The sequence below is a fragment of the Microtus pennsylvanicus genome, chromosome 7, assembly GCF_037038515.1.
Source record: "Microtus pennsylvanicus isolate mMicPen1 chromosome 7, mMicPen1.hap1, whole genome shotgun sequence".
Lineage (NCBI taxonomy): Eukaryota > Metazoa > Chordata > Mammalia > Rodentia > Cricetidae > Microtus > Microtus pennsylvanicus.
Genome location: NC_134585.1, coordinates 123,425,054 through 123,450,671, shown reverse-complemented (window position 1 = coordinate 123,450,671; position 25,618 = coordinate 123,425,054). Strand labels below are relative to the sequence as shown.

Here is a 25,618-nt window from a genome sequence, read left to right as displayed (position 1 = left end):
AATAAATCCTTGTAATCGAAAAATAAGAGACTTTCAAAAAAGCTTTGCTGCCTATAGAAGGCATACTATTGATTCATTTGGGATTGGTTTGACTACAGTCTTGGAAGATTCTCCAGATGTCTTCTTAGCCTTCCCAATTTTCCTCAGCTTAAGACACAGATGTGGCAGCTCCTCAAAGGCCATGACCACCTACAGGATGAGTTCTCCATCTTTTTTGATCATCTGCGCCCAGCAGCTAGTCGGATGGGTGACTTTGAAGAGATCAACTGGACTGAAGAGAAAGAGTATGAGGTACAGGCCCTGAGGTTGTCAAGGGGAAGGCTGTCTGCGGGAGGGTTTGGCCAGTCTGCCTAGTACCACCAATTCTTGTTTAGTTTGATGGCTTTGAAGAAGTGATCCTCCCTGATGTAGAAGAGGAAGAGGAACCTGCTAAGGTGTCCACAGCCTCAAAGAGCAAGAGGAGAAAGGAGATTGGGGTCCAGAATCATGATAAGGTATATTTGGGAAATATCTGCTTTTCATGAATCAAGCTTTGGATTAAACTCTGCATATATCCATGGTAAATAGGATAGCTCACAGTATTAAGGTTGGAGATGCTCACGGGGAACAACCCAAAGGTGAGGCTGCTGTGGAGAACCTAGGAGACTTCATTAGAAGGAATCATAGCCCTGCATGATGCCACGTACTTATAATTTCAACACTTTTGAGTCTGAGGCGGGGGTATTGCTGCAAGTTCAAAGCTAGCCAGGGCTAGCTATATGATGAAACCTTATCTCAGAAAAGGAAACAAAACAAAACAGATTGTAGTTCATGCTTTTCTCCCTAGCTCAGTGCTACCCTTTTTCTTACCTTTGGGTTTTAATTTTTCAATTTTGCCCATGGAAGGAAATAGTAACGCAATGATAGACTAATTGTAACTAATAGTAACTAATGATAGCCGTAGCAGTTGCGTTACTATGTGGCACCATGTAGATTATTAATTAGCTCGTGTAATTTTCGTAGTAATCCTGAGGAAAGCTTTATTTATGTGACTAAAGAGCCAAGACAAGCCAATGCCAGAGTGACTTTGTCAGGTGTCCTTGCTGGGACACTGACATGGTGGCTTAGTTTTAGCTCTAGAGTCTGCTCATCCTCGGTACCAGAAAGAGAGCCTTGACCAGTGGGTAAAAGTTCTTGACTCCAAGCCTGATGACGAGAGAGAGTTTGGTCACCAGACCCATATGGTCAGGCTGTTCTCTGACCTCTATACATGTGGTATGACGAGCATGTATGTGCATATAATGTAGTAAAAAATATAGATGTATTAATTTTAGAGAAAAATTTGTGTTTAGGAATATATCTGTGAAGTTCAGGTGCCCAGAGATCTGGAGAAGGTGTATGATCTCCTAGAACTGGGGTAAAGGGTGGTTTATGCGCCTCCTGATTTGGGGTCTCCTGAATTCAAGTCCTATGCAAGAGCAATACATAATTGCCCTTACTATTGAACTACCTCTTCAGCCTCCAAATTAGTCTATTTTTAAAGATGATGATTATTTGAAATAGAGACTCTTCTGTAGCCCTGGCCTTGGAACTATGTAAACCAAGGTTGACCTCAGTGTCATGCTAGGATTAAGGCATGGGCCACTTTTTTTTAAGTTTAAAAATTTACATTTACATACTTTGTGGGAGAGAGTGGGGGCTACACATGTACCACTGGACATTTGGATCCCAGGGATTAAATTGAGGTCCTCATGCCTCTAGCCACTGAGTCATCTCACGTGCCCAAAGAGGCAGTCGTCTTCTTGTTTTGTGTTTTTGTTTTTCTGAGACAGGATTTCTCTTTGTAGCTCTAGCTGTTCTAAAACTAAAACTCTATTGACCAGGCTGGCCTCGAACTCAGAGATGCACCTGCCTCTGCCTCCCAAGTGCTGGGATCAAAAGTGTGTCTTGGCTTTATTAAGAGTCTCTATACAAAGGGAGACAGAAAGTCAGTAATCTGGATCTTACCTTGGAGATCTCCAGTGCATTTTCTCAAAGTCTGAGTTATGTCTGTCTGAGGCTTGTGGGCTGCTAGGATGCTGCTTTCTTTGGATCACTGAGGGTTCTTTGAGGATTCACAACAGGCTGAAGTCAAGATTGGGTCAGTGACCTCCAGGGTATTAGATGGTCCATTAGAAAAAGGGTGGGCGGGACATTCATAACTAAGGCCTCTCAACGCAGCTGTTTCTTGTTTCTAATCAAGTTGGGATATTTTCTAGGAGACTGACTGGCCTGAAGTGGCCAAGGACTGCTCCTGTTCCTGCCATGAGGGAGGTCCTGATTCTAAGCTGAAGAAAAGCAAGAGGAGAAATTGTCATTGCAGCAGCAAGGTGAGGCAGGTGCTTGGTGTGCTGGGACTGCCTAGGCCATACTGTGCAGGTGCTCGTTTCTTGTGGTTTTGTTTTTGTTTTTGAGATAAGGTCTCTCTACATAGCCCAGGCTGTCTTCATACTCACCATGTAGATGAGGCTGGCCTCAAACTCAAAGACATATAGCCTGGCTATATTCTGCCCTGCTATAGGCCAAAGCAACTTTATTCATTAACCAATAAGTATAACACATATACAGAAGGACCTCCCACACCATCAGGTTATTTGGACTAATGGCTTAGCAGAGTAAAGCCAGGTGGGAAATCAGAACAGAGATTGAGAGAAAAAGTAGGCAGAGTCAAAGAGATGCCATGTAACTGCTGAAGGAGACAGACACCGGAACTTTACCTGGTAAGCCACAGCCTCGTGGCAATATACAAAATAATAGAGATGGGTTAATTTAACATGTAAGTGCTAACTAGGAATTTATGCATAAGCCATCGGTCAAGCAGTATTGGAATTATTATAGTTTCTGTGTGATTATTCGGGTCTGGGTTGCCGGGAAATGAACAACCAGTCTTATTAACTCTTATATCTTACATCTTAACCCATAATTTTTGTTTGTGTTAGCCACGTGGCTTGATACCTTTATCAGCAAGGCATTCTCGTCTTGCTTCATCTGTGTCTGGGTGACAGCTGCAGACTGAGTCTTTCCTCTTCCCAGAATTCTCCTGTTCTTGTCACCCCGCCTATACTTCCTGTCTGGCTACTGGCCAGTCAGCGTTTTATTAAAAGAAAGTGACAAATCTTTACAAAGTACAAGACCATTATCCCACAGCACTACAGTTACATTTTTGCAAGTTTTTAAGGAGAGTCTTTGATTTGAATATGGTGGTCCACCCTTGTAATCAGAGCACTTTACAGGCAGAGACAAGACACTGGGAAATAAGACCCTACATAGCATGTTCCAGACAGCCAGGGCTACACAGAGACCCTGCCTCAACAACAACAACAAAAATAAAACAACAAGAAGTGTGGCTGGAGAGACTGCTTAGCAGTTGAGAACCTGTGAGCGAAACAGAGTGAGTTGTTGTCAGAACAAATGCAGTCCTCGTGCATTTGTTAATGTTAAGACCAGAACATTGTCACCCTTGCAGGTTTGTGACAGCAAATCTTACAAGAGCAAGGAGACCCTGGAGTTGGTGGGTAGTAGCCCCCTTCAAGAGGCTAGTTCTATGCCTGCAACTAAGGAAGGAGGTCAAGGCAAGGACATGTTGGAAGAGGAAGCCCTGGAGGAGCAGGAGAGTATTGATGTGACCCAGATCAGGACTGGCAGGACCACCAGAAAGGGAGAGACACCCACTCCAGGTAAGTAACCTGACTTCAAGCTATGCCTTTCCCTCCTTTTCCACACTGCAGGAAACTGGATGAGCCTAGCTCAAACACCTTTCCAGGGATGCGCTGACACTTTGTCATGAAAATATGGAGATCCCTTTTCCCTTCCTTCTCACGTAGTTAAAAGATTTTGTTAAAATGCCAGGCAGTGGTGGCACACACTTTTAATCCCTGCACTTGAGATACAGGGCAGGCATGTCTGTTTCAGGCCAGCTTAGTCTACAGAATGAGTTCCAGGACAGCCAGGGCTAAATTGTCTCAACATTCCTCAAGTCTTCTTCTTCCCATTAGCTTTCTAAGAACCGTGCCCTCCTTTGCTGCTTGACTTCATCACTTTCCCGTCTTTCCAGTAGCTCCCCAGTGCTTGTGGTTTTTGGTGTATCCCCTGATCCCCATGTTCCTCCTAAGCAGGGTCGACAGTCGGGAGTACCGTGCTGTGCTCTGCAGAAGTGACTCTCGTGGAGCGACCCTTGGAGGGCTTAACCCTCTGCTCACCAGAGACTCCCGGGCTTCCTACTCAGACTGGAGTTGAACTCTCCTCTGTCAGGAGAGACCAGGCTGGGCCTGAAGTTGTCTCCTGCCTTGACACATCCACCATACTTCCCGAAGAGGGCGAGGACATGAAGTCTTTTGCTAATTCAGAGACTATTGTACCGCTCCCAGATGCATCAGAAACTGAGAAACTGCCAAGCACTGTGGAGATCCCCGCTTCCCTCCCCAGTCCTGTTTCCTCAAGGACCAGAGACACAGGGAGAAGACACACATATGGAAAAGTCTGTACTCAGAGCTGGCTACATGAGAGCCCAGTGGAGGCAGAGACAGCCCATATGGTGGCTCCTGTCTGTGGAACTTCATCAGGAGTTGGTGCCTTAGAGATCACTCCCAAAGCTGCCAGCGGGGTCATAGCTGAAGACAGAGGAACTCAAGGCAAAGGTCCAGAGGGGGGTCTGCCAAAAGCCTCAGAAGCTACTGTCTGTGCCAACAACAGCAAGGTCAGCTCCACTGGGGAGAAGGTGGTATTGTGGACAAGGTAGGTAAAGACAAGCTGTGTTCGCAGAGTGTAACACAGGTCCAAAGCGATCCTCAGGCCTAACTATGCTGCCTGGCTTTCAGGGAGGCTGACCGAGTGATCCTCACCATGTGCCAGGAGCAGGGCGCACAGCCCCACACCTTCAGCAGCATCTCCCGGCAACTGGGGAACAAGACCCCTGTTGAGGTGAGGTGGGGCGGGTCACAGGGTGATGGGGAACGAAGGCGGGAGAATGGGACCAATGGGGTTTACAGTCATAAGGAAATTTTAAGGCAACAACTGGTTCTTTTAAAGCTTAGCTGAGGAAAGGCTTGGCCTGTCAGTGTAGTGGGTTTCTGTTGTTTTCTTTGGAGATGATTTTCACTATGTCCCTGGCTGCCCTTGAATAATGTAGATCAGGCTGGCCTTGTACTCAGGAATCCTCCTGATTGCTGGAATTAAGGTGTGTATCACCGAGTCTTGTTACCAGGGAAGACTGTTCTGTTTGTGGCATTCGCCTGTTTCTACAGAAGACACAACCTTGCTCTGTATAATAAGTGGGTGCCAAGTTCATTTAAGCAGACTGGAACGGTGAGCCCAACCCCTTTCCTTTGCTAGGTTTCCCACCGTTTCCGAGAACTCATGCAACTCTTCCACACAGCCTGTGAGGCCAGCTCTGAGGATGAGGATGATGCCACCAGCACCAGCAATGCAGACCAGCTCTCTGACCGTGGGGACCTGCTGTCTGAAGAAGAGCTGGATGAATGACACCCTGGGAAGGTATGGGTTTCATCTGCCAAGACCAACCAACAGCCCTCTGTACAAGGGTGATTGTACTTGACTCATAGACCTTGAACCTTGACAGAGCCCGTTGGGAGATGGTTCTGCGGCCTGTGTCTCTCAGGGACTTCAGTGAAGACCTTACAAACACATTCTGGAAACAGCATTGGTGGAGAACGGGGCTTGGCTCTTTTGTGAACTCGCTCTTTTTAAATGTACAAATGCATATGTCTTGCAGCAATCCCAACACACTGGGTTCCTGCACCCGGCAGCTTTTATTACAAATTATCTCCCCAATACCCTTCCCTGGAACATCAGTTTGAAAGGCTGTTACCCTCCTGGTAACACTGGGCCAGGCTGTGTAAGTCCTGTAGCAGCTCCTCCATGTCATCCCGCTCCACCCCAGCGTCCATGAAGCTAGCCCAGCGCCGCAGGTCAAGTCTGGCCAGCTCTTCAGCCAAGTCTCCCAGGGTGCGGTACAAGGATGAAGATGAGCGTAGGGCTCCAAACACAGGGATGCTCTGCACCGCTGTAGAGGGAGAGAGCTGGGGTTTGTAAAGGACGGCAGTGAAGTGTGTGCCGCCGCTCTAGTGCGCCAGCACCCTAGAGGGGCTGTGGTCGGGGGGAGGAACGCTCAACTGTGAACTTTCTGTTTGGCACTTTTCATTCAAAGACAAAGAGTAACTTCTCCATGTCCTACCTGCTCCCTTGGGGGGGCCATCCAGGGCCAGTCCCTTGTGACTGAAGCTGGAGAAGAGGTGTGGGTAAGGAGGAGCCACTCTGCAGGGTGTCAGCAGCAGGTGTGAGGAGCTGCAGGCAGAGAGAGCGGTGACTCAGGGAGCAGAGCAGCAGAGGCTGCCCCCCGCCCGGGAGCAGGGCAAGTGCCCAACTGACCTTAAGACTCTAGGGTGCTGCTGTTGTAAATACAGGGCCAAGACTTCTTCTCCAGAGGCACAGGCATGGAGAGCCGACGGCAAGGGTGTCCCTGGGTTGAGCTTACTGCCAGAACAAAGGCAAACCTTTTGTACATACTTCAGCTGTATGAATAAGAGCTAAGAATCCTTACATCCTTGGACCAGCAGCTGGGTCAGTCCAGAGCTCGTATTAATGTGAGGCGGTGATGGCGGTCGGAAGAAAGCATACCCTCAGGAACAAAGACCTGAGCAGGTCTCACAGGGCCCCTAATAACCCGGTCTTTACCTGGTGTGACTCGTCCTGTCTATACCCCTGAGCACCACTGACTGGGCAAAGCATCGACTTCCAGCAGAATCCCCACAAGCAGAGAGTGGGGTCCACGGGGTGGTTCCTCCAAGCTGTCCCAGGATGTCGGGAAGGGACTGGCCTGGATCCAGTGGGAAGGGGATGACTGCTTCCGCTGTCACCACCTACAGACCAGGAGGTGTCAGGTTACAGAGCCTTTCCTGGGCTCTGGCCGGGCCCTCAGAAAGCTTCTTACCTTTCTCCCGGAGAAACTTAGCAGATCAGCCAAATGAGCCATGGGCACCATGGAGGACCGCAGGCGGAAGGGAGCTGTGACTGTGTCCAGGGCTGTAGCAAGAATGGCGCTACAGTGGAAGGGCAGAGTGGCCTGTCAAGTGGGACAGGAGGGGATATTGGGTCTCTCGGGTGTGGGAAACACACCAAGGACAGAGATCTAGGAATGAAGTAAGGCTGTTCGTCCTGAGGCCGGATAAACATGAGGGAGCTAAGAGGTCAGGTTTAAGGTGGGGTGGGAGGAGAAGCAGAGCCGCAGTGATAGAGGCTGACATAAACGGAGCTTCGAGCCTTACGTCATAGTGTAGGTCAGGGAAGCTGACAGGTGGCTTGGGTCGCAGACCCAGGTGCCCTCCCAGGGATAAGGGACAGACAAAAGAGCTGTACCCAGTCAGGTGCACCAGACCAAATGCTGTGTTTAGGAGGCGATAGATATTTTTCTGGGGCTCCTGGTAAAAGAAATGAGAGTGGGTTGCTCCACAGAACTTCCTCAGTGGGGTCCTCTCCTTCCCACCAACTCTGCTGCTTTTCTTCCAGCTTCCACTCACCCCAAGACTGTAGGGAGCAGGGAGCAGACCCCACGTTATTACTCCCCGTCCTGAATACTCGTCTTGTAGTAGCTCTGCAGTTTTAGCGCCTACTCCAGAGAAGCCATCGTGCAGGTCACACAGGATCTGGAAGCCCTGCAGAGAGGTCAACAGAGCAGACTGGAGCCTGAGACGAGCGTCTCCCCAGCACCTGCACTGCCACATAGCTACCTGCAAGTAGTCACACTCTTCCACATAGAAATGTAGTCTGTCCTCCAGCTCCTCCAGGTACCTGGGTTCCTTCAGGATACCCTCCCCTTGTCCAAAAGCCTCCAGGCGACCTGTTTCACTACCAGAAATCACTGTGATGAAACCCCAGTCCTGCCCTCAGCTCCCCAGTCTGCTGTTTTGGAGGAGGGCAGGTGAGATGGAGCCCCATACCCGTCATGGTTGTACTTGTGAATCACACAGATGCTCCGCGGATGGAGATGCACCCTCAGGAAGTCTGACCAGACTCTGACGCCGTTCTCTGTGGGAGAAATGGTGGGCAGCACCTTCCCCAGAGTCCCTGCTCTCTTCAGTCTCCAGCATCAAGAGACGCCTCACCTTTGCCATTTTGGATAGGTTTGGTCCTCCAGACACCGTCAGTATTCAGCACTCCCTGGGAGGGGTGAGGGAAATGACATTTATTTCCAGGAAGTTCTCCTCTGCCGTGTTTTTTCTTCTGTGTATATGTGTGTGCCCCTGTGGATTTGATGTGCACCACTTGCCGGGAGCCAGAAAATAGCGTGAGGTCCCCAGGAACTGGTTCCCGGTTGTTTTGAGATGCCTGAAGGGGGCATTGGGAACTCAGCTCAGGGTCCTTTGAAAGAGAGGCGAGGATTCTTTCTTAGCCTCTAAACCAGATTAGAGGTTCCTGCCCATTTACAGCCAAAGGTGCTTTGTCCAAAATCGAATGTTTCTAAGGTATTTATGGTAGCTAGACGCCTCCTTTTCTGCCTTACTACTTTGCCTGTGGTAGGTTTCAAAGTTTAGGGCAGAGACCGCATCACCTCTGCACTCAGAAGGTCCTGGAGGTTAGGGTTCTTTGGGTACTCTTCTTCTCTGTGTGTGGTGAGCTTCCCTTGCCTGAAAAAGAGTGGAGATGAAGCAGAAAAAATGCCCATTTGATTCTCTCTCCAGCCTTTTATGCTTGTGCACTGGCCCACCCCTTCCTACATTAGACACACACCATGCTACTGCAGCCTCTAGCTGCCGGTCCTTGTAGAGGCCACCTTCTTCCTTTAGTGAATTCAGACTTCCTGCACAGAGACGAAAGACAAAGTCAAAGCCTAGAGCATCATCTCCCTCAGACAACCTGATCACCTGTCAGGTGATGTGTGGTAGCACTTGGCAAAACTTTTTGTTTGGCTTTTGAGATGTCTCCCTACGTATCCCTATCAACTATGTAAACCAGGTTGGCCTTGTACGCAGAGATCTACCTGTCCCTGCCGGGATTAAAGGCGCGCCCAACCGCGCCAAGCACTGCACTTGGCTTTTTAAAGCATACTTGGATATACGCTAGAAGGATGGGGAATCTGGACTCCATCCTTCTGTTGGGAGCCCGTGGCTCTGCCCACTCCAGAGTTGAACAGTCTGGTCTTCCGGTGTCCTCTGGGGGCTTGTCCCCTGTGTGGGAAAACTTGGCTGAGCTCCGCCACTGCCTCACCTTTCAGATCCATGAGGATAAGTCGCGGCGTATAGGTTTCCTGGCCATGCAGCGTCCGGCCGGCTCGGTACAGGACGTCGGGGCACAGCTCCCCCGGTGACGAGTCGCCTTCGGTCCTAGGTCCCAGCGCAGCATCCTGCAGAGTGCAGAGGGCTGAGTGGCGTGAGGAGGGGCATGGCCATGTACCTTCCGTAGGGAGCGCCGGGCCGCCACGCGTAGCCTGACCTGCTGATTCCACCAGTGTGCCCCGACGAAACCCGCGAAGTGTCCCAACTGCAGCGTGAGTACCTCGCGCGCCCCGCCCGCCATACCGCAGCCGCTGCTCACCGCTCCACTGCCGCCGGGGGGCGGGCTCCGCGCCCTATTGGCTCCTGAGCGCGTGCTTTCCCGTTGGCTACACGTTGGCTCTGGCGTGCGGCTCGCGCCCCGCCTCTTCCTCTCCTGGGTGACCGGAAACTGGCGCGTCCTCGCTGGTCCCACGCCTTTCCCTCTCCGTCAGGGCTCCTCCTATTCTGGCCAAGGTCATGGAAGGTTCTCCCACTTGTTTTTGTCAGTCTTCTCGCAGATGCCTCCCTCTCCTAACTAGTAATTCTCGAGAGAAAAAAACAGCTTGACGAGGAACTCGATGCTCCACTGACTGACTCCTCCCAGTCTAAGGTTCCAGCCTGGCTAAACCAGTAAACTGGGCAACGGGTCGTCTGTCTGCTTCTGTTAGGTTATGGAAAAGGTTTTAGTCCCCTTCTGCATGGACATAGAGTTCATTTGCACTTCTGTGCTTTTATTTATTTATTATTTATTTATTTGCTTCCTTACTTGTTATTTAGGTTTTTCGAGGCAGGGTTTCTCTATAGCTTTGGAGCCTGTTCTGGAACTCGCTTGTAGACCAGGCTGACCTCGAACTCACAAGAGTTCTGCCAACCTCTGCCTCCCAAGTGCTGGGATTAAAGGCGTGCGCCCACCACCCACCCTGAGCCTTTAATTTCTTTTTAATTTGAGTCATCATTTGGGCAACGTTTTGTGACAGGCTCACTGTTAGCCCAGCCTGGCTTCTTGGAAAAGGCTTGTGCTTTTTTGTGTATCCAGTGGACAAAGGATTTCCAAACCACATGTGAGGGAACAACCCTATTATCCTGTTCTTAGAGGAGGGAGACCAGTCAATCCTTAACTCTGTAGCAAGTGGAAGGCCCACTTGGGCCCCCTGACAGCATGTCTAAGGTCCAAAACAGATCGCTATTCCCGAATGTCTTGCTTATATCTGGGGGTGGGTGGGTGGGTGCGAGCGTCTGGTATTTATAGCAGTGCACCATTTATGACATAAATTTATTGCTAGTCAAATGTACAGACAATATCTCCTACTGAACAACATTTAGCCTTTATTCTTTGGTGCCTTGGGATGATCAGCTTCTAATATTGTGTGGGCACTGTGTGCATGCCAGAAAACAAGTTGAGGAGATTGGTTCTGTACTGCCATGTGGGTCCTCCCTCAGGTCCAAGCTCTTCTTGACGCTTGGCAGCAAGCACCTCTTACATTGAGCTCTCTGCCTGGGCCCATTCCTTTATTCATACTTACATTTTTATTTGGAGGCTGTTGTGGGAACGTCTACTCCTCCATTCTTGTACGTGTAAGAAATGTTGAATGATCATCTTTTCTTTCAAACTCAATAAAACAAATTTTATGCTTGAGTGGTTGTGTGTTTCTGTGAGACTCTGAGACCATCTTCCATTCAGAGTAGGACCGCTAGAAACAGGCTGTGGTGAGCTCACAGCCACCAGCTCCAGATGAGCAGCGGTGTCAGCCCCTCATGAAACGGACTGGAACCAACTTCCTTTCCCAGGCCCCGAGACAGGGTGCAGTCAGGTGGGGAGTTCACGAAGGGAAGGAGGCTGGCCCAGCACATGGCAGAAGAGGACAGCGGTCTTACACAATTAAGGTCCTCTACTTTTTGGTGTGGGGGTGCTGGGGTGACACAGGTAGCCCTGACTATCCTGAACTCTGTCCCACTTTCCATGGAAGACTTAGAAGCCTCCGTTGATTTGTTGGAGCTGGAGAGATGGTGCAGTCATTAAGTGTACTCGTTGCTCCTACAGGGGACCCAGCTTGGGTTCAAGCATTCACGTGGATCAATGCCCTCTTCTGATAGCCATTGTTATTTCATGCACGTAATGTACATAATACTCATATACATACAGTACATACATCTGATGAAAATGTTGGAGCTGGAGAGATGGGTCAGGGGCTAACTCTTCCATCACTGGGACAGGGGCAGCTCAGAATTCTTGTAACTTTCTCCAGCCTCAGGGTAACCGACAGCACAGGGTACACACAACATATACTTGACATACACTAACAGTCACACAGACCTCTGAGGGCACACACTGAACATAGACATGTCATACACTAACAGTCACACAGACCTCTGAGGGCACACACTGAACATAGACATGACATACACTAACAGTCACACAGACCTCTGAGGGCACACACTGAACATAGACATGACATACACTAACAGTCACACAGACCTCTGAGGACACACACTGAACATAGACATGACATACACTAACAGTCACACAGACCTCTGAGGGCACACACTGAACATAGACATGTCATACACTAACATGGTCATATAGACCTGAGGGCACACACTGAACATAGACATGTCATACACTAACATGGTCATATAGACCTGAGGGCACACACTGAACATAGACATGTCATACACTAACATGGTCATACAGATCTCTGAGGGCACACACTGAACATAGACATGTCATACACTAACATGGTCATACAGATCTCTGAGAGCACACACTGAACATAGACATGTCATACACTAACATGGTCATATAGACCTGACGGCACACACTGAACATAGACATGTCATACACTAACATGGTCATACAGATCTCTGAGAGCACACACTGAACATAGACATGTCATACACTAACATGGTCACACAGACCTCTGAGGGCACACACTGAACATAGACATGTCATACACTAACATGGTCACACAGACCTCTGAGGGCACACACTGAACATAGACATGTCATACACTAACATGGTCATATAGACCTGAGGGCACACACTGAACATAGACATGTCATACACTAACATGGTCATACAGATCTCTGAGGGCACACACTGAACATAGACATGTCATACACTAACAGTCACACAGACCTCTGAGGGCACACACTGAACATAGACATGTCATACACTAACATGGTCATATAGACCTCTGAGGGCACACACTGAACACAGACATGTCATACACTAACATGGTCATATAGACCTGAGGGCACACACTGAACATAGACATGTCATACACTAACATGGTCATACAGATCTCTGAGAGCACACACTGAACATAGACATGTCATACACTAACATGGTCATACAGATCTCTGAGAGCACACACTGAACATAGACATGACATACACTAACATGGTCATACAGACCTCTGAGGGCACACACTGAACATAGACATGTCATACACTAACAGTCACACAGACCTCTGAGGGCACACACTGAACATAGACATGTCATACACTAACAGTCACACAGATCTCTGAGAGCACACACTGAACATAGACATGTCATACACTAACAGTCACACAGACCTCTGAGGGCACACACTGAACATAGACATGTCATACACTAACATGGTCATACAGACCTGAGAGCACACACTGAACATAGACATGTCATACACTAACAGTCACACAGATCTCTGAGAGCACACACTGAACATAGACATGTCATACACTAACAGTCACACAGACCTCTGAGGGCACACACTGAACATAGACATGTCATACACTAACATGGTCATACAGACCTGAGAGCACACACTGAACATAGACATGTCATACACTAACAGTCACACAGATCTCTGAGAGCACACACTGAACATAGACATGTCATACACTAACAGTCACACAGACCTCTGAGGGCACACACTGAACATAGACATGTCATACACTAACATGGTCATATAGACCTGAGAGCACACACTGAACATAGACATGTCATACACTAACATGGTCATACAGACCTCTGAGGGCACACACTGAACATAGACATGACATACACTAACATGGTCATACAGACCTCTGAGGGCACACACTGAACATAGACATGTCATACACTAACATGGTCATATAGACCTGAGGGCACACACTGAACATAGACATGTCATACACTAACATGGTCATACAGACCTCTGAGGGCACACACTGAACATAGACATGTCATACACTAACAGTCACACAGACCTCTGAGGGCACACACTGAACATAGACATGTCATACACTAACATGGTCATACAGATCTCTGAGAGCACACACTGAACATGTAACACTAATGTAGTTTTCCACTAATGTAAATTAAACTTTTTTAAAATGAAAAAAAAAAAGCCCAGTTTTGTGCCAAATCACCATGCCAGCTATTTTTTTTTCTGTGCTGTGTCCCTTCCTGCAGAATTGTGTATTAAAAACCACTTTCCCTCTTCTCCTAAATTTGATTTAGTCCCCACTATCCTAGTTCTAACTCTTCTGAGACCAAGCTGGGGAAGCAGTGAGTTTATTGAACCTCCTCACAGAGCATGAAGGAGGAGTTGTTTACTAAAGGTCGGGGCATGGGCCACCCTGTCCCGTGTGCCCCGCCCCTACCTTCCTACAGATTATACATACTCATTTCCCAGACTCAGAGGACAAGTGCAGTTATTTTTTTTTAAGATTTATTTATTTATTATATATACAGTGTTCAGCCTCCATGTATGCCTGTAGGCCAGAAGAGGGCACCAAATCTCATTACAGATGGCTGTAAGCCACCATGTGGTTGCTGGGAATTGAACTCAGGACCTCTGGAAGAGCAGTCAGTGCTCTTAACCTCTGAGCCATCTCTCCAGCCCCCGGACAAGTGCAGTTATGACAGAATTACATACAAATGGCTGAGGACAGCTATTAGGACTTCAGATGAGGCGCCAACTACATCAGTGGGACTCCCTAGGGACTAACAGTGGGCTGGTGGGATGATCTCTTACAAAGCACAGGTCATTTTTATGAGTATGGAGAACAAAACCCAAAACATTTGCTGGTGCTGTACCAAAAGATCCATTGGAGGGAACCTTCATCTGGCGATGGATGGAGATAGAGACAGAGACCCACATTGGAGCACTGGACTGAGCTCCCAAGGTCCAAAGGAGGGGCAGAACGAGGGAGAACATGAGCAAGGAAGTCAGGACCGCGAGGGGTGAGCCTACCCACTGAGACGTTGGGGCTGATCTAATGGGAGCTCACCAAGGCCAGCTGGACTGGGACTGATGGAGCATTTGATCAAACTGGACTCTCTGAATGTGGCTGACAATGAGGGCTGACTGAGAAGCCAAGGAAAAGGCACTGGGTTTTGATTCTACTGCATGTACTGACTTTGTGGGAGCCTAGTCTGTTTGGATGCTCATCTTCCTAGACTTGGATGGAGGGGGGAGGACCTTGGACTTCCCACAGGGCAGGGACTGGAGAGGTGTAGGGCCCGGGTCTACCCTTGTTCTTGGGGTGCATCTTGAGGACAGTTTCTGGTCAGCTAACTAAAGCATTCTCTTTGTTCTGGTGCTCCCCTTGCCCCGCCTGGTGATTAGCTGTAGGGCATTGTTGACTCCATCTTCGGGTCAGGGCGGAAATCCTTGTGCAGCAGCGAGGTGGGTAAGGATTTCCCCAAGGTTGAATAAATGGCATTTGGCTGATCTCCTTTCAAATGACCCAGGTCTCTTTGTGTGTTCTTTCAATCTCCAGGCCCTTGCACAACTCGGGCTTACTGTACCGAGGGGGTAACACAGAATCGGGTGTTAGAGAGGGAGGGGGAGGGAAATGGGAGGAGGTGGAAATTTTTAATTAAAAACAAATTGCTGGTTTGAGCCTGGTAAGGACTCCTTTTCCTGAACATTTTACCCCCTCCTGCCAGTTAGCTAACAGCATTGTCAGGTTGTCTAGTTCCCACTAACGGGATCTGCTGGGGAAGTTCTGCCATGAGCACAGCCACGGCAAGGGGATGCCGGGTGTGCGTGGAGCGACTGCAGCTTCCTGGTCCAACCTCTCGGGCCTGAGATTGGAGAGCTATCCTGCTCCGCTCCAGCGCTGGCCACTGCAGCTTGGCTTTGCTGTGTGTGTCTGTTTCTCATTCCTGGCACCCCAGTCAGAGCAGTCCCTAAGTAATGCAAGTCAAGGCCAGAGACCTGGTCAGAACTTAGGTCAGGGACAAAAGGAGACAACCATTTTAATCAGTGCTTGCTAACTTGGTTTGGGTCTTAGCACAGGCTTTTTGCAAAACAAATTACTTTGTTGTGCTTTTGCTTGTGTGTTCCTTTATACAAGCAACACTGAGGTTATTCTTTGTTTCTAACACTGGGAAGCACTTCTACAACACTTCTACAACAGGGGTGGTACAGATCAATGGGAAGCCCTGAGCTCCACACAGCTCAGCCCTGATCTTTTAATACAGCAATAATTGGTTATATGGGCTTTTGTCTATTCCAGTTTCAGTCTTTAAATGCTATATTTTTCTAAGTGTCTTAGGCCGAAGAGACAGCTGAGCAGTGAGGAACATGAAGTGCTGAAGTAGGAGCTTCAGCTTCAGGAGACCCAATGCCTCTGGCCATCACAGGTACCTGGACTCAAACCCACACACATGCAAACATATATGGGAAAATAACAATCACGAACCTTGAAAATACTTGTTAGGTCCTGGTATGTCGTTGCTGTGGAATAATCCTTTTGTGCACTGTAAAGATTTGTCACTCCAACTGGTTTATTAAAAATCTGAGTGCCTGGTAGCCAGGCAAGAAGTATTGTCAGGATAACCAAATTAAGGATGCTGGGAGGAAGAAGGGCAAAGTCGGGAGTCACCACAGATGCAGAGAAGCAGGATGGACATGCTGTATTGAACTGAGAAAAAGTGCCAAGCCAAAAAAGCAAGGCATAAATAAAAATATGAGTTAATTTAGATATAAGAGTTAGATAGATAGCCTGAGTTATTGGCTGAACATTTATAATGAATATAAGCCTCAGGGTGTTTACTTGAGAGCTACTGGCAGGTCAGAAACGTCTGCCTAAAATATGTATTCACAGTAACACCAAAGAAAGCAATGGGGAGAATTGACAGTTACTAATAAATGGAGAAATAATAGATTCAGAGCAAGGAAGATTGTAGCGAGTGTGAGCGTCACAGCTTTGGAGCTGCGATGATAGCCTGACTTATGGAGAAGCCAGGCTGAATCTAGAGCTGCAGACACCTAAGGAGATTCTGTAGTGTGAGGCTGTAGCCCAGTGGGCAGGTCCCCAGCAGTACTGTGCACATATGGATACACCAGGAAATAGTTTAGCCACACAACTGGCCTCCCATTGTGAGAGCTGGAGTCTATGTGATGTTAGTAGATTAGTGGAGAAGACACAGAACTGCACCACAGAGTGCAGGCTCTCACAGAAAACCATCCAAATAAAGCACTGGCCCATCCAAGCCAGGAGGAGCTTCCTGGCTGCCAGCAGCTGCCTGCTGTGTGAAGTGCTCACGGCACCCTGGGAGTTAGCATTACTGTCACCACTAGACGAGGTCAAACAAGAAATGCAAATGACTAATAAGCGGGAAATCTGGAAATATACCGAGTTCTCACTGGGCATGGTACATATATCCTCCACACTGGTGGAGGCAGGAGAATCCTGAGTTGCCTACATAGAAAGTTCTGGCACTCTGGGCTACATGAGATTTGGTTTCAAAAACGAAAAGAAATCAGTCTTTTGGGGCTAGTGAGATGGCAAAGTGTATAATGGAATTTGCCACGAAACATGGCCAGCCTGACAATGCTCCAAACCCACATGTAGCGATATTTTGTTTGTATCTAACAGATAAAGCTTGCCTGAAGATCAGAGTGCAGAGCTAAGCCACTAGTTAGTACAGAGGCCAGGCAGTGGCGGCACACACCTTTAATCCCAGCACTAGGGAGGGAATCAGGAGTGATGTGGCTAGGTGGAGAGAGGAATACAAGGCGGGAGGAGACAGGAACAGATGTAGACTCAGGTTTCGTAGATTCAGTCTGAGGATTCGTAAAGACAAGATCACCCCCTTGGTCTGAATGCGCTCTCTAGTGGTTGGCTACTCTGCTTCTCTGAGCTTTCAGCTTTAACCCTTATATCTAACTCTGGGTTTTTCCTTGTTTGTTTTTTCAAGATAGGGTTTCTCTGTGTATCTTTGACTGTCCTGGAACTCACTCTGTAGACCAGGCTGGCCTCTGCCCTCTGAGTGCTGGAATTAAAGACATTTGCCACCATGAACGCCTGACTCTGAGGTTTTACTAATATCAATCAGAATTCGTGCTACAGCCACACACACACATGGAAGGAGAGGACTAACTTCAAATAGCTGTCCTCAGGCCTCCACGCATGTGCTGTGGTGTGTGCACACATAATAATAAAAATGTAAACTGAGTCATTTCTTCCTGTAGTTCTTTGAAGGTGTGGACATAAATATAATTCTATCTGCGTTAGTGTTAACTTATATAGCATGGATGCTGTAGCAGGTGCTCAATTCTCTCAGGAACTTGTGGGAAGGGGCAAGCCACACCAAACCGTCCGAACGCTGCTGGGGCTACAGTGACATTGTACAGAATCAAGAAGGAGGAAGGAACAGGGAGTGAGAAGTTCCCGGAATAGTGGAACTGGGAAGTGATTCATGGTCTCCTAAACTAATTTATGCTCAGAAGACAGACAATGAGCAATTTCTGTAGAACTGAGTTTCTTCAGATGCCAACAAACAGAACTGCAGAGAAATTCAATTTGCTTAGTGTGTGCGCGTTCCTTGTCACGACTCTAACACAGCACTTAGAGAGCACAGCTGCCTTTAATGCGGGGCTCAGCATAGGGACAGCGGGATGTAGGCACTGTGGCCAGGCCGCCCCGCTTGCGCTAGGCGCTGGTGCTCACAGGGCAGCACAGAGTCGCTCCAGCTGCCCGGGGTTGCAGTTACTCAGGAACTTCAGCTCCTTCCTCCCTTCTTCCGTCGGAGCTGGAACAGTCAAACACACGAATGGCGGTTTTTTCCTACTCCAAACTGTAGCCAGGGCTTCCTGTTGAGCTCACCACCCCGTCAACCCTGAGCTCCCGCACCTCCAGCTCACTACAATGCCGCACTCTTATTTCCCACCTCCAGTTTCAGATTCTATTAGCTTAAACTTTGCTTTTGGTTGGGCTAGAGATCAAATCCAGGGCTTGGCACATGCTAGGCAGTGACTCTACAGCCAGTTGTTTCTAAGCCAAGTCTTATGTTGCCAGTGTGACCTGGGACCACAGCAGGCATCACTGGCTCCCTGTTATTCAGGGATAAAGCAGTTTACTATCTCCATGACGAGAAGCAGTCACACAAATACCTAGAATGCTCGCAATGCAAGCTATCAGGTCTGCCATTAAAAGTCCAGAGCTTCCTCAGGAGGCAGAGGCAGGTGGATCTCTGTGAGTTCAAAGCCAGCCTGGTTTCTAACAGCCAGTTCCAGGACAGGCTCCAAAGCTACAGAAAAACTCTGTCTCAAAAAACTTAAAAAGAGTTAAGAGCTTTTGAACCTAGGTGTGGATCTGTGCTGAGACTTCAGCTCAGGAGGCTCAGACAGTAGCCCAAACACAGACACACAGTGAGACATTGCCCTAAAAAACAAAAGAAAAAGGACAGAGATAGCAGAGATCTGGTTTGGTGATAACATCTCAATTAGTATCGCCCCTTCTGAGTGTCTCAGCACTGCTGTCTGATGTGAGCCGAGTGAGTGCTCCCCAGTGTGATGGCTGCAGCCTAGACACATGGAAACTACCCAGGAGCTGGCCGGAAAATTGTTTCCTTCTTTAGCACCAATGCTTTGTTCTGAACAAGGTGAGAATTTAAGCAGAAATGTAATTTCTTTTTTTTTTTTCTTTTTTTTGGTTTTTCGAGACAGGGTTTCTCTGTGGTTTTGGAGCCTGTCCTGGAACTAGCTCTTGTAGACCAGGCTGGTCTCGAACTCACAGAGATCCGCCTGCCTCTGCCTCCCGAGTGCTGGGATTAAAGGCGTGCGCCACCACCGCCCGGCTGTAATTTCTTTTGTAAATTAAAATGCAGCCACTTTCAAATAGTATTTTTGTATTCTCTTATTATATAGAAAAAGTCAAAAGGGAAAAAAAAGGAAATACAAAATATATAGGTCGTTGCTGAGGGTAAAGAGCAAGGCCTGGGGCTTGACTGTGTCACGCACTGAATGCTTGGGCCCACAGCAGGTGGCTCAAGAACTTGTAGGATTAGGGGCTCAGCAGAAAGGAGCAGTTCTTTTCTCCAGGCCTCTCCTTTCTCTCTGCCTGTTTCCTGTCTGCACTGACATCAACACCCTCTGTTCCTACACAAACAAGATCATGGAGCCAAGTGGTCACGGTTGACCCTGCTGAAGCTGAAGCTGTGAGCCCAAATAAGCTTCGGGTACCTAGGTCATGGTGATACCAAAATGCCCTGTGCACTGACTCAGCAGACTGTGCAGTGAGCAGCGCGGCAGGGAGAGTGGACACACGACTGACCTTTCTCATGCTGAAGCCAATTGTTTTCTAGATAATACTGGAAAGAACTTTCAAATTCCTTTGGATTATAGTTGGAAATGAGGATGGGAAGAAAAGGATCCAAGGCATCAAATCCTTCCTGGAGAGGAAAAGGATGAAAGACACAGTGTTAGTCGAACGAGAAATGAGCTGAGACCACCTGTGCTGTGAGGACAGGGCCTTTCTTCCGTTCAACTCTACGCCCACTCGGCCTTCCTGCCTCACAGAGGATGGCTACATGTTGGCTAGTGACTTCTTATATCGCCTTTGTAAGTTTGAGGCTAGCCTGATCTAAACAGGGAGTTCCAGGACAGCTAGGGCTACACAGAGGGACCAAGTCTCAAAACAACAAGATAAAATAAAAGAGAGACGTGGGGGCTGGAGAGATGCTCGTCAGTTAAGAGCGCGTGGTACTGGAGAGCCGCCATGTTTGAGTTCTGGCACCCACATGGTGGTACGCACATCTGTAGTCCCCGTTCCAAGGGATCCAAGAGACACATGCATGCACTCAGACATATAAACTAAAATAAATAAACCTAAAAAATTAGGAGACATAAAATTGGCAAGATGCCTCAAAACATAAAGGCACTTGCTAGCAAGCTTGATGATCAGTGTTAGCGGCCCAGAACCTGCACTATAGAAGAGACAGATTCCTGCAAGCTATACTCTGACTTCCACACGTGTGCCATAGCGTGTGAACCCACCCCCAAAATAAAAAATAAGAGACAGTCTCTAGAGCAGTGCTTCTTAACCTTCCCAATGCCACTACCTTAAATTGTGGTGACCCCCAACCAGAAAATTACTTCTGTTGCTGCTTCATAACTGTAATCTTCCTATTGCTACAGATGACAATGTAAATATCTGATATGCAACCCCAAAAGGGTAGGGACCCATAGGTTGAGAATTCTTGCTCTAGACAGATGGTTACTCTAATGGAAACAGGGAAACGTGACCTTTCCCAGAAGCTCGTGCGGCAAATATGCGGCTCGGGACTTAAAGAGCGACCCGGTTTGGCTCAAACTCAGCACAATTGCACCTCCACGCTGAAAAAAAGACAAACAGTTGAATTTTATAAAGATGGAATGACAGACACTCATCAGTCCTCTGTAGGTGACCCATGAGTGCCACGACAGCGCAGCTCAGCACGATCATCTGCTTCCTGCTCTGGCTCTGACACTAAGTCACTACAAGACCTTAAGGTTACCACAGTACACTTCTGCTTGTCACGTTCTTCTGCAATGCCAACAAGCCTACCACTTTAAGCAATTGAATGAAGCAGAGGAATGGAAAGTGGCGGCAGAGTGAGTTGTAAGGTGGCCTGAGCTACAAAATGAATCATATCTAGCTGTCTGTGGGCTTGGTGGTTCATGCCTTGACTTCCAGCACCCAGGAGGCAGAGCTCTGTGTGTTCCAGGTCAGCCAGGACTATACAGTGAGACCCAGCCTGAAATAAAAATTATAGTATCTTTAAAAAAAATTATAGTATTTTTTGTAAAGACAGGGTTTATCTGTGTAACAGTCCTATCTGTCCTGGAACTCACTTGATAGTGAGTTTGAGGCCAACCTGGTCTGAGATCCGCCTGCCTCTGCCTCCCATGTGCAGGGATTAAAGGCATGTGCCACCACTGCTGGCAAAATTTTAATGTCTTAAAAAACAAACAAACAAACAAACAAACAAGAGACAGACGGACACACACTAGTGAGGAGGCTCAGTAGTAACGGAACTTTCTACAGGGTCACTCTACACAACTACGAACAGTAAGACAGAAGAACAATAAAGCCGGCAGCACACTTTCCTCTGCGCATCTTGAGAATCTGGGGCACTTACCCAATCATTTTTCACCATTTTCCTTAGGCTGTGGACCAGGGAGAGTTCCTCCGGGGCAATCTACATGTTGCCAACAAGAGAGCAAAGACATTAGGACTTTACTTTTCTGGCTGTTTCCTGAGAACGGACAATTAGATAAAAGGTCAAGTTTGTTGTTGTTGTTGTTGTTTTTTTTTTCGAGACAGGGTTTCTCTGTGGCTTTGGAGCCTGTCCTGGAACTAGCTCTTGTAGACCAGGCTGGTCTCAAACTCACAGAGATCCGCCTGCCTCTGCCTCCCGACTGTTGGGATCAAAGGCGTGTGCCACCACCGCCTGGCTAAATGAAAAGTTTTTAACTACTGTAACCAGAGTACGAGAATATTCTTCCTCTGGAGTAAGAGAGGTGAGGAGAAAAGAGAGGAAGAGGCAGGCAGGAGGAAAGAGGATGACTGTCCCAAGTGCACCTTCCTCCCTTCATATTTCTGATCTCTACATGGAAAATAGCAGAACCAAGGAAGAAAGCAAAGCTCCTGGGGCTCCTGCTGTCCTGTTCTTTCCAACATGTTCCCTTGGCTTGCAATGCACGATGGAGCATGTAACATCATGTGCTGGGTAATCTTCTGTCAACTTCAACTGGGAGATACTGCCATCAGACTGGCCCAGCGACAGCCTGTAGGACATTTTCTTGATTACTGATTGATGTGGGAGAGGGAGGGCAGCCCACTGTGGGTGGTGCCATCTATGGACAGGTGTACAGAAAACAAACTGAACTGGGTGGTGGTGACCCACAATCCTTAATCCCAGCACTCAGGGAGGCAGAGGCAGGTGGATTATTCTGAGGCCAGCCTAGTCTACAGAGTGAGTTCCAGGACCGGCTCCCTAGCCACTGGGAAACCCTGTCTCAGAAAACAAAAAAAGAAAAACTGAGCAAGCAAGGAGGAGCAAGCTGTTAAGTATCACTCCTCCGCGTCCTCTCTTCCTCAGTGGACAACTGCCATATGGATCTGTCCTTTCATCCACGAGTTGCTTTGGGTCATGGCGCTTCATCACAGCACACAAGGCCTACTAAGCTGGGCGGTGGCAGCGCACGCCTCTACTCTAATCCCAGCACTCTGGAGGCAGAGGCAGGTGGAGTTCAAAGCCAGTCTGGCCTACAAAGCTAGTTCTAGGACAGGCTCCAAAACTACAGAGAAACCCTGTCTCGGAGAAAAAAAAGAGAGAAACCTTGTCTCAGAAAACAAACAACAACAACAACAACAAAAAAGCATGCCAACTAAGACTTATCTTTCCTACTTTCTTTTTTTGGTTTTTCAAGACAGTTTCTTTGTGTAGCTCTGGAGCCTGTTGTGGGGTTAAAGGCGAGCACCACCACTGCCCAGCTGACACATCTTCTTTTCTCTTTTGAAGCTAATTCGCTGTCTTCCTCCCCCTTTTTTATAGTGTAGAGATTGGAGTCTGTGGCCATTTAGGCACTGGGCATGCATGTGCTCACCATAGAGCTACTGCTGGCTTGTTTCCAGTTATCTTTTGTTGTTTTTAAAGATTTAGTTTCTTTATTTTTATTTTTTTAATCTTTTATTGAGACAGAGTTTCTCAGTAGCTATGGAGCCAGTCCTGGAACTTGCTCTGAAGACTAGATTCGTTTCCAACTCACAGAGATCCACCTGCCTCTGCCTCCTGAGTGCTGAGATTAAAGGCGTGCGCCACCACCACCCAGCAAGCTTTATTTTTATGTTACATTTTTCCTAACTGTGTGTACGTCTACTGCATGAGTGCTTGGTCCAGAGTTACGGATGGTTCTGGACTGCCATCTGGAGACCAGGAACCAATCTGGGTCCTCAACAAGGACCCAACGCAGCTGTTGTTCCAGTTCCAAATGTAATTTAAACTCCAGGGCAAAAAAGCATCCTAATGTGGCCCACCCAGGAAAGTAGCAGGCCTTGTGTGTGACAGAATCAGAGCAAACAAATATTCCTACCAGGGTCCTGTCTTCTCTTTTCAGTGTGGTCCTTCCCCAGAGGGCATTGACCCCATCCACTGCTACCAGGAGGCGGAAGTGTCCTTCGGAACTCTGGCTCCTAAGCTCCTTCAGCACGATCCCGACGGCGTCTGTGGCATTCCTCACGCGTGTTATGCCCTGTTCAACAACTTCTCCCAGAGGACTGCCCTTCCCAGTGCTTTCTCTCTTGTTCCAAACGTACTTCCCCTGAACTTTTATCTAAAGGTAGGCAGAGAAAGAAATGAAAGCTGAAGCCTTTCCCGTCAGGATGGAGGCCCACGGGACTCAGCTGAACCACAAGGGGGTGCAATGTGGAAATCAGACCTCCAAACGCTAAGGCTGTCACACAGAGAAACCCTGTCTCGAAAACAAAAACAATGACCCTGTCTCAGATTTCTCTGTGCTGGGAATAAAGGTGTGAACTGCCACACCTGGCCCTTCTGGCTAAAAGGTCCAAACATCATCCTGCACACCCCACAGTGCTCATCAAATCCCAAGCTTCAAGCATACTAGGTAAGTGCTCTCTACTGACCTATACCAAGCCTTGGCATTCTCATTTTCCTTATTTCCTTTGTTGTTGTTGTTGTTTTTTAATAACAGGGTTTCCTTGTGTAGCCCAGGCTCTCCTGGAACTAGCCCTGTAGACCAGGCTGCCTCTGCCTCTAAGTGTGTGCATGCATCCGAGTATACAAAGTTAGCTTGCTTTCCCATCAGGTTGAGAGGCACAGCGGCGAGCGCGCCATCTGCTGAGCTCACCCTGTCAATGCACTCTTGCCGCAGACAGACTGTACAGCGGGGAAGCCCCAGTTAGAGCTCAATCTAAGATGCCAGAGGGCTGGCCATGTGCTTGTGGAGGATTAAGTTCCCCCAGAGAGAGTGATATTTACCAGGCACTCAATGGACAGCTTATAGCTGTTGTGAGTCCACTGTGAGCTAAAATGTTAAAGGGATACAAAATGGCTTATTTATTATTAATCGCAATGTCAAGTCTCCATAGCACCCAGCTACTCAAGGTGCAAAGATGGAATCTGGACAAAGGTCATCCTGTACTGAATTCCTAGCATGCAGTCACCTGGCTCAGGAAGCGCTTATTGGTGGTTTTGAAGTTCTTCAGCCAGGTGGATGCCTCTAGGGGCTGATCGAAGCGCTCTTTGTTGTAGGTGGACTGCAGAAGCTCCCGGCAGTTCTTCACCCAAAGATGAGCTTTTTTAAAAAAAAAAAAATGCGTAAAAGTAAGGTAACCCAGACACAGAAAGACAAACACAGCGTAAGTGGATATTAGACATAGGATAAAGGATAACCAGCCTACAGTCCACAACCCCAGAGAAGCCAGGAAACAAGGAGAACCCTAAGAGAGATAGATATGGATCCCCTGGGAAGGGCAAATAGAAAAGATCTCTTTAGTAAATTGGCAGTGTGGGGGAAAGGTAGTAGGAGACAGGGAGGAGAACATGAGGGATTGGGAAGATTGAGCTGGTAAAGGGCAGAGAAGGAGGGCAAGGAAAGAGATGTCTTGATTGAGGGAGCCATTGTAGGGTTAGTGAGAAACCAAATACTAGGGAAGCTCCCAGGAATCCACTAGGTTGGCTCCAGCTAAGAATCTAAGCAGTACGGAGAGGGGATCTAAAATGCCCTGCCCCTGTAATCAGATTGATGACTACCCTAACTGTCATCCAGAACCTTCATCCAGTAACTGATGGAAACAGATGAAAAGATCCCCAGCTAAGCCTCGAGTCTAGTCACAGGGAGGAGTGGTAATATGAGCATGACGGGGAAACAGAAACAATAACCCGAGCCAGTGGGTGCTCGCCACCTCTGGACTGACAGCAAGTAGACCAGCGTAAAAGACGAACTAGGCCCTCTGCATGTGGGGGACCGTCGTGGGCCACTAGCAGTGGAACCAGGATTTATCCCCAGTATATGATCTAGCTTTTTGGAAGCCTCTCTACGTAGCTTAGATACAGGGGAGAGGAC

The 25,618-nt window shown here is 48.1% G+C and overlaps 3 protein-coding genes across 27 annotated transcripts in view; 1 reads left to right on the top strand and 2 right to left on the bottom strand.

Moving 5' to 3' along the window:
- Gon4l (gon-4 like) overlaps positions 1–9,466 on the top strand; it is a 51,229-nt gene extending 41,763 nt beyond the window's left edge. For 8 of the 19 annotated variants that reach the window (XM_075978522.1, XM_075978519.1, XM_075978521.1 and 5 more), the window contains exons 25-32: positions 148–291; positions 375–494; positions 2,238–2,348; positions 3,485–3,695; positions 4,131–4,752; positions 4,836–4,938; positions 5,393–5,511; positions 5,597–5,834. In XM_075978522.1, coding sequence (XP_075834637.1) covers positions 148–291; positions 375–494; positions 2,238–2,348; positions 3,485–3,695; positions 4,131–4,752; positions 4,836–4,938; positions 5,393–5,511; positions 5,597–5,834 — 1,668 coding nt within the window. Of the gene's footprint in view, positions 1–147; positions 292–374; positions 495–2,237; positions 2,349–3,484; positions 3,696–4,130; positions 4,753–4,835; positions 4,939–5,349; positions 5,835–7,542; positions 7,627–9,360 lie in introns of those variants that run through there. The other 11 variants (XM_075978529.1, XM_075978528.1, XM_075978526.1 and 8 more) reach the window with 9 other exon arrangements.
- On the bottom strand, positions 5,826–9,694 carry Msto1 (misato mitochondrial distribution and morphology regulator 1). 3 transcript variants are annotated; one of them, XM_075978534.1, is made up of 14 exons: positions 9,568–9,694; positions 9,241–9,376; positions 8,764–8,833; positions 8,585–8,660; positions 8,139–8,193; positions 7,974–8,061; positions 7,764–7,881; positions 7,554–7,688; positions 7,302–7,454; positions 6,968–7,099; positions 6,712–6,896; positions 6,406–6,510; positions 6,212–6,321; positions 5,826–6,040 (listed from the first exon to the last, which is right to left on the bottom strand). In XM_075978534.1, the coding sequence occupies exons 2-14, from the start codon at positions 9,251–9,253 to the stop codon at positions 5,826–5,828; spliced, it is 1,455 nt and encodes a 484-aa protein (XP_075834649.1). In that variant the 5' UTR covers positions 9,254–9,376; positions 9,568–9,694. The 3 variants fall into 3 exon arrangements, with proteins under 3 accessions (XP_075834649.1, XP_075834648.1, XP_075834647.1); XM_075978533.1 differs by having other exon boundaries at positions 9,466–9,616; XM_075978532.1 differs by having other exon boundaries at positions 7,554–7,881; positions 9,466–9,618.
- Positions 9,695–18,113: 8,419 nt separating this feature from the next.
- The window catches only part of Dap3 (death associated protein 3), a 37,815-nt gene continuing 30,310 nt past the window's right edge, over positions 18,114–25,618 (bottom strand). For all 5 annotated transcript variants that reach the window (XM_075978542.1, XM_075978543.1, XM_075978541.1 and 2 more), the window contains exons 7-12: positions 24,717–24,847; positions 23,624–23,863; positions 21,667–21,726; positions 20,792–20,881; positions 19,821–19,938; positions 18,114–18,297 (exon numbers count right to left, since the gene is read on the bottom strand). In XM_075978542.1, coding sequence (XP_075834657.1) covers positions 18,212–18,297; positions 19,821–19,938; positions 20,792–20,881; positions 21,667–21,726; positions 23,624–23,863; positions 24,717–24,847 — 725 coding nt within the window. In that variant the 3' untranslated portion in view covers positions 18,114–18,211. The remainder of the gene's footprint in view (positions 18,298–19,820; positions 19,939–20,791; positions 20,882–21,666; positions 21,727–23,623; positions 23,864–24,716; positions 24,848–25,618) is intronic.

Coding starts and splice junctions, on each gene's coding strand:
- Msto1 (XM_075978532.1), bottom strand. CDS start 9,549: ATGGCGGGCGGGGCGCGCGAGGTACTCACGCTGCAGTTGGGACACTTC. Junction 7,455..7,553: donor CTGCTCCCTACAGTCTTGGG/GTGAGTGGAAGC, acceptor TTCTTTTACCAG/GAGCCCCAGAAAAATATCTA. Junction 6,322..6,405: donor CAGCACCCTAGAGTCTTAAG/GTCAGTTGGGCA, acceptor CTCTGCCTGCAG/CTCCTCACACCTGCTGCTGA.